Source organism: Macrobrachium nipponense, chromosome 1 (assembly GCF_015104395.2).
Source record: "Macrobrachium nipponense isolate FS-2020 chromosome 1, ASM1510439v2, whole genome shotgun sequence".
Taxonomy (NCBI): domain Eukaryota; kingdom Metazoa; phylum Arthropoda; class Malacostraca; order Decapoda; family Palaemonidae; genus Macrobrachium; species Macrobrachium nipponense.
The window spans coordinates 10,652,003-10,664,732 of NC_087200.1; the positions used below are offsets into that span (position 1 = coordinate 10,652,003).

The following is a 12,730-nucleotide window of genomic DNA, read 5'->3' on the forward strand; positions in this document are numbered from 1 at the left end:
AGCTTCTCGTTCGCAAGAGATGGTGGATAACAGCCAGCCGTGAAACGTAGGGACTGGACTGCTCGGTGGTACCGCTCGACGTGTGGCTGGGCGAGAAGGTTGTGCAATGGGGAATTTCTCTCGGTTCTCTTGCGAGAAGAGCCAGCAGGTCCGGATACCAAATGGCCTGTGGCCATTTGGGAGCCATCAGGATCATCCTGAGATTCGGGATGACCAGTGCTCGACTGATCACCTTGCGAATCAGGCTGAACGGGGGAAAGGCATAGGCGAAGAGGTTGTCCCACGGGTGGTGTTGAAGAGCGTCCTCTGCAGCTGCCCATGGATCCGGCACGGCCGAGAAGAAACACCTGGAGCTTCCTGTTGTGCCGGATGGCGAACGATCCTCGACTGGTCGCCGCCACAGGTCGAAGAGCCTTTCCGCCACGTCCTGGTGTAGAGACCATTTGGTCCCTATCACCTGATCCCGACGGCTGAGCGTGTCTGCTACTACATTCCTTCCCTGGAATGTAGCGTGCCGACAGCTCTATTGAGTGCGCCTCGGCCCATCGTGCACCTGCCGAGTCAACTGATACAACGGGAGAGACACTAGGCCCCCCCTGTTTGTTGACGTAAGCCACCACCGTGGTGTTGACGTACATCAACAACCACTGAGTGTCCCATCAAGCGGTCCTGGAACTCTTGGAGAGCGAGGAACGCTGCCTTGAGTTTCAGTACATTGATGTGAGGTGCTTGGTCGTTCTCGTACCACACTCCTGAAGTCCGCAACTCTTCCAGGTGTGCGCCCCATCCCTCGGTCGATGCGTCTGAGAGCAGCTGCATGTCCCGGGGGGAGGGGGGGAGTGCGCAGAGGCACTCTTCTTAAGGGGTTCCTGTCGTCCAGTCACCCACCCCGGCTAGGTCCTGCCTCACCTCCTGTGTCCGTGACAATGGAAAGCTTGGGGGATCCGTCGCCTGTGACCAACTCTCCTTCAGTCTCCCTGAAGAGACCGCAGGTGAAGACGCCCGTTAGGGACTGGCTTCCCGAGTGACGACAGGTGTGCCGATCACGACTTGCCATCGCTGAGCTACCTGTTCCTGCCGAGACAGGAACTGGTTGGCTGCCTCCTGAATCTGCTGATCCGAGAGTCTGCGGGGAAGACTCGCCCTGCTACCGTGTCGATCCGCATACCCAGGTACTTCATCCTCTGCTTGTGCTCGAGATCGGACTTTTCGAAGTTCAGAACGATCCCCAGATCGCGACAGAACTCGAGCAGTCGATCCCTGTCCTGTAGCAACTGCGAGCGGTAGCTCGCCAGGACTAACCAATCGTCGAGATACCCATCAGACGTATCCCGTGCGAATGGGCCCAAGCAGACACCAGAGTGAACACTCGCGTGAACACCTGTGGGACGGTTGAGAGACCGAAGCAACGTGGCCTGAGCTGGTACACCGTCCCGTCGAGGATGAAGCGGAGGTACTTTCTGGAGGACTGATGAATGGGTATTTGTAAATACGCATCCTTCAAGTCCACTGAAAGCCTGTAATCGTTCTCCTGATAGAGTCGAGCACTGCGCGTGCCGTCTCCATCGTGAACCGGGTCTGGCGAACCAACCGGTTCGGGGAGAGAGATCTATCACCGGGCGCCAGCCTCTCGTAGACTTTTCCACAGGAAGAGTCGGCTGTAAAAGCCCGGTGACTGATCCGTGCCGATTTCTACAGCTCTCTTGCTCAGCATGGTCTTGATCTCCTGTCTCAATGCTACGTCCTTCGATGCCCCTGGAACGTACGCCTGCTGTTGGACCGGGTTCCCAATGGCTGGCCAGGCACCCCCCCACTTCCGGCAGCAGGTGAGGGGGAACGCCGTCCTTCCACTGTGAACGTCGTCTGGGTGGGGCTAATCGACACCTGACAGGAGAGAGCCGATACCGCTCCGACTCATTCCAGTCCTCGTCGAGGTCGAAACCTCAGGAGGACCGAAGGGGTATTTAAATACGGTGTCCGAAGACACGTAGAAACGCCTCTGTCGCAGTAGAGGAGGTGAAGTAGCTTGTTCGACCGTCCAGAACTGAGAGAGCCTTCTTGTCCGGAGACGAGAGACTACCTGGTTCAACCCAGTCGGCAAGCTCCGATCGCGGCAGACCCACCGTCGATTTGGGTTCCCTCTCTGCTGGTGGGAGCGGCGATCCTTCCCCGAGATCATTGTGCTGACGAATCAGCGCCGTAACCTCGACAAAGTCCCTCTGGATCTTGCAGAGTGGGACCGTTAAGCCCTTCGAACAAGAGCATATTCCGAGAACCTTCCTCCTAAGAAGGGGGAAACAGCGACAGCCCTCTCGGTCTTCCCCATCCACTTGCGCAATACGTCCTGGCCGGTCCAAGAACCGTGCCTGGCACTAGGGCGTTGTGGTGGGATCATGAGGGGCGCACCCCCTCACGATCATCCTCAATACCTCGCTCCTCCCGGTGTAACCCGAGGAGGTTGAAGGTACGGGAGAGGCAGACCTGACGCTCCTCATTGCTGCTCGCTGGCAGCACAGCAGGCTTTGAGGGCTGCAGGCGATCGTCAACCCGGTCGGTGGCGATCGAGCTGCAGGCCTGGTCGAACCGTCTCTTGGAAGAACGCTGGACTGAGACCAGCGGGGCCCGATCTCGAGTATCAGAAGAGCTGGTGCTGGTTGCCGTACCCGGTCGCTTTCTGTGAGAGCGACGGTCAGGCGACCTGCAGGCTCCACTGTCACAGTGAGACCGTGCTTGTCCTCACGGCACGTCACGTCGCTGGTTCCAGCCGTGGCTGGCACCGGCGAACGGGAGGACCTCTTCCCAGCCTCAGCCCGTGGTCGGTCGTGGACCGTCACGTCCCCCGGTAGCCAGCTGTTCGCCGCGAGAGTGAGAGCTGGTATGGTGAGAGTCGCATAAGCGGCTGTCACCAGTCTTCCGCCCCGTGCCGTGAACCTGACGCTGAGCGGGACTCAGAGGTCTGGTTCCTGGCTGCACGGTCGCTGTAGGCGACCGTACACTCGGTACCTCCGCGAACGAGAGGCCGAGACGGACCCTGATGCAGTGGCAGAACCACCTGACACCAGGCGAGGAAGTACCGGTGTTAGCCGGTACCCCTCTGTCCCCGTAGTCGTCTTCCTTGCGGAAGAAGAGACGGGCCCCGCTCCCGAAGGAGCAGGAGGACCAGCGAAGGAACCCTCCCGTCCCACCGAGGTGAGACGGGTCGAGAAGCTCCCGAGGGAGACTTCTTAGGAGGGAGGAGGCAACCTTCTTCTTCCTCCGGCTGTGAAGCCTTAGAAGTCGAAGGGGAAGAGGCGGCAGCCGACGACGATGAAGAAGATGAAGACGACGACGACGACACCTTCCTCCTCTTCTTCGTCAGCATTCCTCTAGGACAGACGTAAGATCTGCTATCCAGGGCGGAGCCGGGGCTGCTGTAGCCGAAGCCACAGGGCCCGACGCACCTGTACAGACAGACCAAAGTCTGGGGTAGTACCACACGAACAGGGACGACATCAGCAGGTATGGGCATCTCAGGAAACAGCAGGCACAGCCAGCACAGCATCGGTAGGGACAGCCAGCGCATCAAACGCAGGGACAGCCAGCGCAGCAACGGCAGGGGACAGCCAGCAAGCCGGGGGGAACACCAGCATGAGGACAGTCAGCCCAGAATCGGCAGGTACGGCAGGCAGCACCGGAAACCCAGGAAGTGGAGCAGCATTCAGCAACATCCTGGTACTGGCGGCAGTCCAGGGCAGCTCTAGGGCAGCGGAAGTGTGCGTCGCTGCAGCGCGGCAACCACGAGCGGCGGCGGCACGCCCCCCTCTCGGTACGGCGAACGGCACTTCACAGCGGCTGTAGGCAAGACTGTTACCACGTGGAGCGTACACCAGGTGAGGAGGGACGTCGTCACCTGGTTGCGTGGTCACCACTCCATGGGTGACCGCAGTAGGCCCAGACATAGAACCGCAGCCCTGGACACTAGCACGCCCTGCAAATGGAAGGACGCCCATACCTCACCAAGGTCCACCCTCGTGGCAGTAGCACCTGCGGAAATAACAGTAGCAGCGATTAGTGGGGGGAAGTCCCCTCGCGCGGGGGTGAGAGCCCTCTCCGAACGAGTGGAAGACCCCTAATACAATTGTACATCGGGCACGAGCGCCCTCGCCCCGCGCTCGACGGATCGGGCGAGGAGAAGAACGCCGATAACCTCCCCCCCCCAAGGGGAAGGGCCATCTGTGGGAGCTGAGCGGGGGGGGGGTTCTCGTTCCCCACCCCCGCACAGTACCCATGTACCCAACAACAATATAAGAGCCCGAGAGCAATCGTGCCATCGGCCCGAATGCAAGGGCATAAGGATCAATTCCCTGACTGAGCGGAACTTGAACCAAATAAATATTGATGCAATCAATAATAAGGAATAAAATGAAAATGCATCTTGCATACGATTCACTTCACAATGAATAAGGCTCGGATCGAGCGCATTTGCGCCCTAGGTACCGAGCGCAAGGGTGAAAGGATCAATTCCTTACCTTTATGGATCAAGGTTTCTGGAAACCTTGATCCATAATGAATTGATGCAATCAAAAAATATATGAAAATGAAAAGACTACTGCGCTTGCGATTTCACTTCATACAAATAAAAAGGGGAAGGATCAATTCCCGGGAATAGCGGAAACATTGATCCCAGTAAACAATGCAATCTCAATAAAAAATGAAAATGAAAAAGAACTGCACTTGCGATTTCACTTCATTCAAAAAAATAAAAAGGGGGAAGGATCAATTTCCGGGTAAGCTCGGAAACTGATCCAAAATGAGTATTGCTACAATCAAAATAATATATGAAAATGAAAAAGAATACTGTACTTGCGATTCCACTTCCATACTGAATAAGTTTCCGTGCCGAGCGCATTCGTTCGGCAACGGGCATACAGGTCAAAAAAATATAAATGAAAAGAGCACTTACTTACGATTTTCATCTACACATTTCCAACCCATCTACGCTCGGAGCGAGCGCTCCCGCCCTCGGCACCGAGCATACACAATACGAGGATCATTCCTGGGAAAATGAATTCCCGCACTTACGCCCTTCAGTCCCGGCACTCGGGTAATCGGAGGGCGTGGTGACACCAAGATCCTTTAATTCACAATTGAATTCAATGAAATGATTGTACTTACAATTCAGTTTCACTAGATAATTAGAAAAAGAAAAAACACAATCATGCGAAAGCAAACGACGATGAAGCGGGCAGAGAGCGATGATACACGTCCACCACGCCAGCAGGCGAAAGCAAAAGTGGATTTGTTTACCTCCCAGTCGCGCGCGCGCGCCTGTCGGACAAGCAGTTAACTACCGAAACCCCTTGTTCGAAAGCTTACGACCTATCCAGCTGCCGCTAGTACCTTCCTATTGTAAAAGGACCGAAGGTTTGTATGCCGTGTCGGAACAACCACCACTTTAAGTGATTCTTCACCTCCTGGTGGAATCGGAAAAGAGTCTGAGAGTTGCCCCGTCTTCCAACTCCACACCTTTTCAGGAAAAACTGAAGAGGGCGAAGGTGAAGCCTCCCTAGAGTGAAGAAACTTCTCTAGCGAGGACAGAGTCCCTAACAGGCTCAAATATTCCCTCGCTGAACTGTGTTCTCTCTCTAAGAAGTTCGAGATCCTTGACAAGCCTCGAGTGATTCTCTCTTGCGAAGGAAATACCCGAAAACCCCAAGAATCCATCTGAATCCCCAGATAAACCAGGTTCTGGCTGGGGATCAGTTGCGACTTCTCGAGGTTTACGAGTAATCCCAGAGACTGTATCATATTTCGTGTTATCATCAGGTCCTCCAAACACTGGCTCTCCGACTTGGCCCTGATCAGCCAGTCGTCTAAGTAGAGGGAGATGTTGATTCCCTCTAGATGAGGCCATTTCACTACATTCGCCATCAGGTTGGTGAAGGACGATGAGGCGCTGTAGACAGGCCGAAACACAGAGCCCTGAATTGAAAAATCTTGCCCCCTATCATGAACCGAAGATATTTCTTCGACGAGTGGTGAATGGGGACGTGGAAATACACGTCTTGTAAGTCCAGCGAGACCATCCAATCTCCTGGACGTAGGGCTGACATCACCGAGGAGGACGTTTCCATTCGGAACTTCTTCTTTTGTACAAATCGGTTCAGCGCGCTTACGTCCAGTACCGGTCTCCATCCCCCCGAAGCCTTTGGCACTAGGAAAAGGCGATTGTAAAATCCCGGGGAGAGTGGATCCTGTACTAGTTTGATGGCCTCCTTTTCCCACATTTGATCCACCATTTGGAGGAGCGTATCTTTCATTATAGGGTCTCTGTATCTTGCTGACAGTTCCCGAGGAGTAGAGGTTAGGGGAGGACTGTCTTCGAAGGGGATGATGTATCCCTTCTTTAGAATCGAAACCGACCAAGAGTCGGCTCCTCTCCGCGCCCAGGCTCCTGCGAAGTTCAGGAGTCTGGCGCCTACTGGTGTTTGGAGGATTTGCAAGTCATTTTCCTTTCTTGAAGGGCCTGAAGGAAGACCTTCCTCTCTTATCAGAGCTCTTCTTTCTGGAGGGGGGACGAGCCGTTGCACCTCCACGAAAGGGCTGCTGAGGAGGACGAGAGTCCTTCTTAATCGTTGAAACTACAGGGCGACTCTTCTTCGCTGTCTGCACAAGGAGGTCTTGTGTCGCCTTCTCAGTTAGTGACGAGATATATCTTTCACCAACTGAGAAGGAAACAGATGATGGACAAAGGCGGGGCGAACAATAACGCAGTTCTCAGACTAGGGAAAGAAACAGCCTTATAGAAAAGGAAAGGGATCCATACAGCGGATCTCTTCTTTTAGCAAACCTGCTCCAAATAGGGAAGAAACCTCTCCCGAACCGTCTTGTACCGCCTTGTCCATACATGCCAGGACGCTGTGAAGAACTTCTGGGTTATTAAGAAATTCTGAGTCCTGAGACTTCTTAGCAAGTACTCCGAGAGACCAGTCTAGGAAATTGAACACTTCTAAGACGATGAATAGTCCTTTAAGAAGGTGGTTCAACTCCGAAATGCTCCATGTCGATCTGGCCGACCCTAAAGAGTGTCGTCTGGAGGCATCAACCAGATTCGAGAAGTCTGCGTCTGCTGATGCAGGGAGAGAAAGACCCATAGCTTCTCCTGTCCCGTACCAAATACCTCTCCTTCCAAGGAGTTTGGAAGGAGGCATGCAGAACACTGTTTTGCCCAACTCTTTCTTCGTGCCCATCCATGAATCTAGAGACTGGAGGGCCTTCTTCATAGAAATTGCTGGTTTCATCTTAAGGAAAGCAGAGGACTTTATTGTCGTAGTGCTCGAGAAGAGCGAACGAGGCGAAGGAGGAGCGGCTGGGCTAAGAGAGTCTCCATACTCTTGAAGTAATAAGGAGGCTAAAGTCTTGTAGTTAGACAGTCCCTCATTTGTAGGGAGCTCGTCTTCTGACACCTCTTCTAAAACTCGATCGGAAGAGGGAGAACGTTCCCGTTTAGAGGATGAGTCTTTCCAAGACCTCCTTCGATCCGAAGGAGAGGTGCTTCTGTCTGGGGAAGAGCCACCAAATTCGGACACGAGTCTAGTCGAATCTAGCCTCATGGTTGATTTCCGACTCCTGACTCCTGACTCCTGGGACTCCGACTCCTGCCTCCGACTCCCGCCTCCTGACTCCTGCCTCCTTACTTCCTGGCCTTCCCTGGTGACTCCTCACCCTCCGGATTCCTGGTTGCTCCCTCCACTCCCCTTGGGGTGACTCCTCACGTCCTGGCTCCTGGCCTCCTGGGAGGTGACTCCCTCACTCCTGGCTGGCGCCACACGCCTGTTAGGCTCCTCACACCTGGTTGGAGTCGTGCGCTTGGTTGACTCCTCACTCCTGTTAGGAGTCACGCGTTTAGTTGACTCCCATCTGATTGACTCCTCACTCCTGGAAGGTGCCACGCGCCTGAACGATTCTTCACTCCTAGCAGGAGCCTTGCGTTTGGTTGGCTCCTCTCTCTTGTTAGGAGCCTCACTCCTGGTAGGAGCTTCGCTCCTGGCGGCAGGGACCTCCATAAGTCTAGAGGACCTCTTGATGGGAAGGGAAGTATCTTTCCTTCAAGGAGGTTCCTTTGAAAGCAATCCCACTAACGACGATATCTGCTCTTGCATAGAGAGGAGGATTCTCTTAGTAGCCTCCTCTTTCTCCTCTTCGGGAGGAGGAGAAAGAGGAGGGGAGGTGTCTATGGGCTCCACGTCAACTACGGGTGACAATATGGCTCTCTTTGCCCTCTTAACATCCGAAGGAGACTCCTCAGGGAAGCGTTCCGGGCTCAAGTCATGAGTCGGCGCCTTCCAACTCCTCTTCAATGGTCGCGAGAGATCAGAATCCCTCCAACCGCGTCTAGGAGACGAAGATCCCGACGACGAGAAACACTCACGCAAGACACTTTTGCAATAGCAATCCCTGGCAGTCTGGGGTGTCACAGAGCCTGCCGAAGGGACACCTGATCGGTGGGGAATCTCCACAACCTCCTTACGGTTTTTGACATTCCTTCTCCTCTGGGCATGGGAGCTTGGAAGAGGTCTAGACCTGGGAGCATTGTGGAGCCGACCAGATGCCCCCTCCACTACACTGGGGACACTCATATCACTGTCCACTGTACAATCACTAGCCTTACCTTGCAGAGCAGCCATTTTGTTTTCATGATTTTGAAAGCTGCTTTTAGATCCGCAAGTTCTTTTGCCGAATCTGCAGGATCTGCAATAGGTGAAGAGGCTGAAAAGGAAGGAGAAGTGGCAATTCTTACAAGAGGGGAAGAAGTTCCCAAACTAGGAACTAGCTCATTAGATCTAGAACCACTCATACTTCTAGAGGAAGCTTTCCTCACTCTCTCTCTCTCTAACTTCTTCAAATAAGTAGTTAGATTCTTCCACTCTCTCTCACTCAAATTCTCACATTCCTTACAAGTATTAGTAAAAGAACATTCATACTCTCTGCAACCTTTACATACGGTGTGAGGATCTACTGAAGCTTTCGGCAACCTCACCTTACAGCCTACATTCACACAATATCTCATCACCATTCCGGCGTCAGACATTCTAAGAAAATTCCAAAGCAAGTCCACAAAAACAGTCCACAAAAGCGTATGCCAATCCAACAATCCAGATACGTCACCAAAAGTCGGTCAAGAAGATCAATTGTCGATGAAAAAAGAAAATCCAGTCAAGAGGAACCAAAAACAATGTTGATGGTCCGGGCGACAGAAGAAATCTGATTAGAAAACAGGAATGGTTCCTAGTCCTGCCACCCAGGGCAGGGCGGTAGATCACCTGACCTACCTGTAGCGTGTGCCGCGAAATTTGAATTTCTGTCGGGGACGACGGAGTCTATAGCTAAGTATATATCTGGCAGGGAAGTTGAATGTATAAAATCTTGGTTTTCTCCTTCCTCCGGCTCTAATGTACCATTCTCCGTCACAAGGGATGTTGTCTCGCCCCTATCTTCTGACAGACGGCCCGGAATTCCACGGCCGCCTGCCCCTACGGCCGCGGTCTCTTTGATCTTTGCTGGCCACTGTTGGTTCGATCCCGGATAATCAGCAGGGGAACGAGAACGCCTCGCTCTTTCTCTGCTCATGGATCTAGAGCGAGAATCTCATCTAGATCTCCAAGATGAAGGCTCCCTTAAGACAGATATAACTTCGTCTCTATAAGTATTGGTATCGTTTATGGGCGTCGGAGAACTCGGCCTCGACCTTTCGTCCAGACGGACACTGCCTTCCACGAACGTATCCGCCGAGGTTGCCAACTCCCTATTTTTCATACTTTTAATAGGAGCCTTATCGTCCTTCGTACGTATTTTGAACGGCCTTACGGGCGAAACTGGGACCTGCATTCTATCCTCTGCGGCGCCTTTCGCCGCCAACGTCGATTTTACCAGCGGTATCGTAGTTTTTGCGATCCGAACTGGCAACTCCGCATCGGCCGCTAGTCCGTCGGCCGTCACCTCTCTCGCTTGTTCGGATTCTTGCGAACGGCGTCGTCTGCTAACCTTGTGCTTACTAGCCACTGACTTCCCGACCTTCCTGCTGACTTGGATATGACAGTCTTGGTCTGAAGATGAGGAAGAATTGATTCTTCTCCTCTTAGCCCGAGGATCCGTCAGGAACTCCCGAATCCTCCTCCAACGCTTGACTGGCGCTCGCCGTGACGTTATCGGACTTAGCAATGACGCCGAACTAGAGGAAGAAGACGAAGAAGGCGAATCACACTTTTTCTTTTTGTCTCTCTTATTCATTCTCTTCTCTATACTATCCTGTAATTTCTGCATTACAGTTTCCATTGACGGGTCAGAAGGCGTATTAGCGTCTGGGTGCAGCGAAATAGGCCAAGAAGCAGTCTGTGACGTCATCACGCCTGCCATATCGGTGTGTGACGTATGTTGTGACGTCATCCCTCTCGTAGGGAGAGACTGAGAGGTTTCTGCTGGCAACCGCATGTTTGCTGCCAAACTACCTCCCACGTTCTGCATCGCTGTAAACACTGAGTTTGATGGCGTAGCCGAGGCATTAATTCCCATAAATTGCAAGCCCGGGGGATGAGGAACATTCAGCGCTGCCGGACCCTGCTGGAACTGTGACGCCATATAATGCGCAAGCAGACCATCCAAGGTTGGTACGCCTGGTAGGCCTAGCGCTGACCACGTACCATCCAACCTATGCACTTGGGGAGCGGGAGCCTGGAACAAAGATGGCGGATCTCCCCCTCTACTTGCTGGGAACAAAGGAGAGTGCATATTATTCATAAAATTACCCAAGGCCCCTCCTGACGTTTCCGATACTGAACCGCTAGGAGAAACCGATGGGGTATGAGACAAATCAAAAGCAGGTGGAGAAACATATGGAGCAGCCTGGTTTATTGCCGATACAAAAAAAGCCGGTAAGGTTTGGTCATCCAAAGATGGCGTCACCACCTTCCTTTTGTATTGGCTTTTCTCATAGAACTTTTTCCACTGTTCCATCGACCAACCGCGACAAACAGAACATGGATTAGTAATCGTACATACGTTTTCCCTGCACCTACTACACGTTGGATGAGGATCCCTCGACACCGAAGTTAGGAACCTAGAACATGGAAAGCCACTGACTCCTGGGCATTTCCTTTGTCTCCTCTTCGAGACAGCAGACGATCCCGATGTTGAGGCAAAATTCTCCATCATACCACTTATACACTCTTCACTCACACTGAGCACACTCGGAGAAAGAAAAGGTAATAAGAAATGAAAAATGAAATGGATAAAAAACGGGCAAACTGAAAAACTGGCTTTAAATCAGATAGACAGTAACACGTCTTATCTTAAAGGCGGTAGGAAAATAACTGGTGGGTCACAGGTAGCCGTGGGCATTCTGGGTTTACATGCCCCCTGACCTGGTATAGATGCCAATAGTCCCTGGATCTCACAAGTGTAATTTTAATTCTACCGGTTTCCAGCTTGGCGCTAGTAAATCCTAATGTTAAGACCGAAGGTTTGTTCCGTATATGAACAAATATTTGTAACTTTGAAGTGAACAATATCCCACCTTTTTCATCTGCTGCTCTTTGTTCTTCTCATGCTTTAATCTTCTCGCTTCCTTAACTTGCTTCTTTATCTTCATAATTTCCTTCTTCATCTTTAAATTCTCCTCAACGATCACATTCTTTCCGGTTGATATTGTTCCCTCATCTGGAGCCGAGTCAGAATCTGATTCTTCAGCAACGTCAATTGAAGGCTTTTTCATATCGACAGATCCTGAAATTTTGATATACATTTTTTAGTTCAGTCATGAAATTTGTTTCATAACAAACCATTATCAATTATTCAGAACAAATATATCTAAATCCATGATCTAGAAATATCCTAGGTGGCCTACTATTTACCTACCTTACTGTAACAATGTGACAATTTTTTTAGACTTTTAGAATTTGTTGCAGGATTTAGTTATGTACTTATTTCTTCATTTCATAATCAACAAGCATGCGTTCCTTTTACTTTATTTCTTCACTTTTAATGATATGTATGCATAAAAATATTTGGGTAGCATCTTAAAGAGCACAATTGTTTCATCAAAAATGAAGACTTGCTCATAATTCTATCAAGATCTTCAATTCATTTAGACTATACTGCCTAACACAACTAACTATCCATCTATTACTAGCCTTAAATTTTTCTGTCTGTCTGTCTCTTTAAGCTTCAATATTGATATTTTTTCAATAAAATGAGATTTTGTGTATACTTACCAAGTAATTACATAGCTAAGAATTTCTAAGTACTTGCAGCTAAAATTTGGAAATTGCAGTAGCGATCCTTTTATGTTTCAGTGTAGGTAGGAACCCACCCCGCCAAACTATCAGGGTAGTAGGGAAACAAAAGGAGCAAATATGACAATTTGTCGAAAATTGCATTTTTCCTAACTATACAAACCTGAGGTCCTTTAACAATAGGAAGTAGCTAGCGGCAGCTGGAACGGTCGTAAGCTTCGAACAAGGGGAGAACGGTAGTTAACTGCTTGTCCGACAGTCGACTGGGAGGTAAACAAATCACTTTTGCTTTTGGCCCATGCAAAATACGCAGAGTGAGGGGTGGCATGAGGAGGGACTATATGTAAAGGACCTCAGGTTTGTATAGTTAGGAAAAATGCAATTTTCGACAAATTGTCATTGTTGTTCCGATAACGTCAATACAAAACCATCGGTCCTTTAACAATAGGAAGACTCACTTC

At 51.1% G+C, this 12,730-nt stretch overlaps 1 protein-coding gene across 1 annotated transcript in view; it reads right to left on the bottom strand.

Moving 5' to 3' along the window:
- The window catches only part of LOC135219121 (uncharacterized), a 129,557-nt gene that overhangs the window by 53,074 nt on the left and 63,753 nt on the right, over positions 1-12,730 (bottom strand). The window contains exon 2 of the mRNA XM_064255572.1: positions 11,552-11,760. Within this exon, the coding sequence (XP_064111642.1) occupies positions 11,552-11,760 (209 nt within the window). The remainder of the gene's footprint in view (positions 1-11,551; positions 11,761-12,730) is intronic.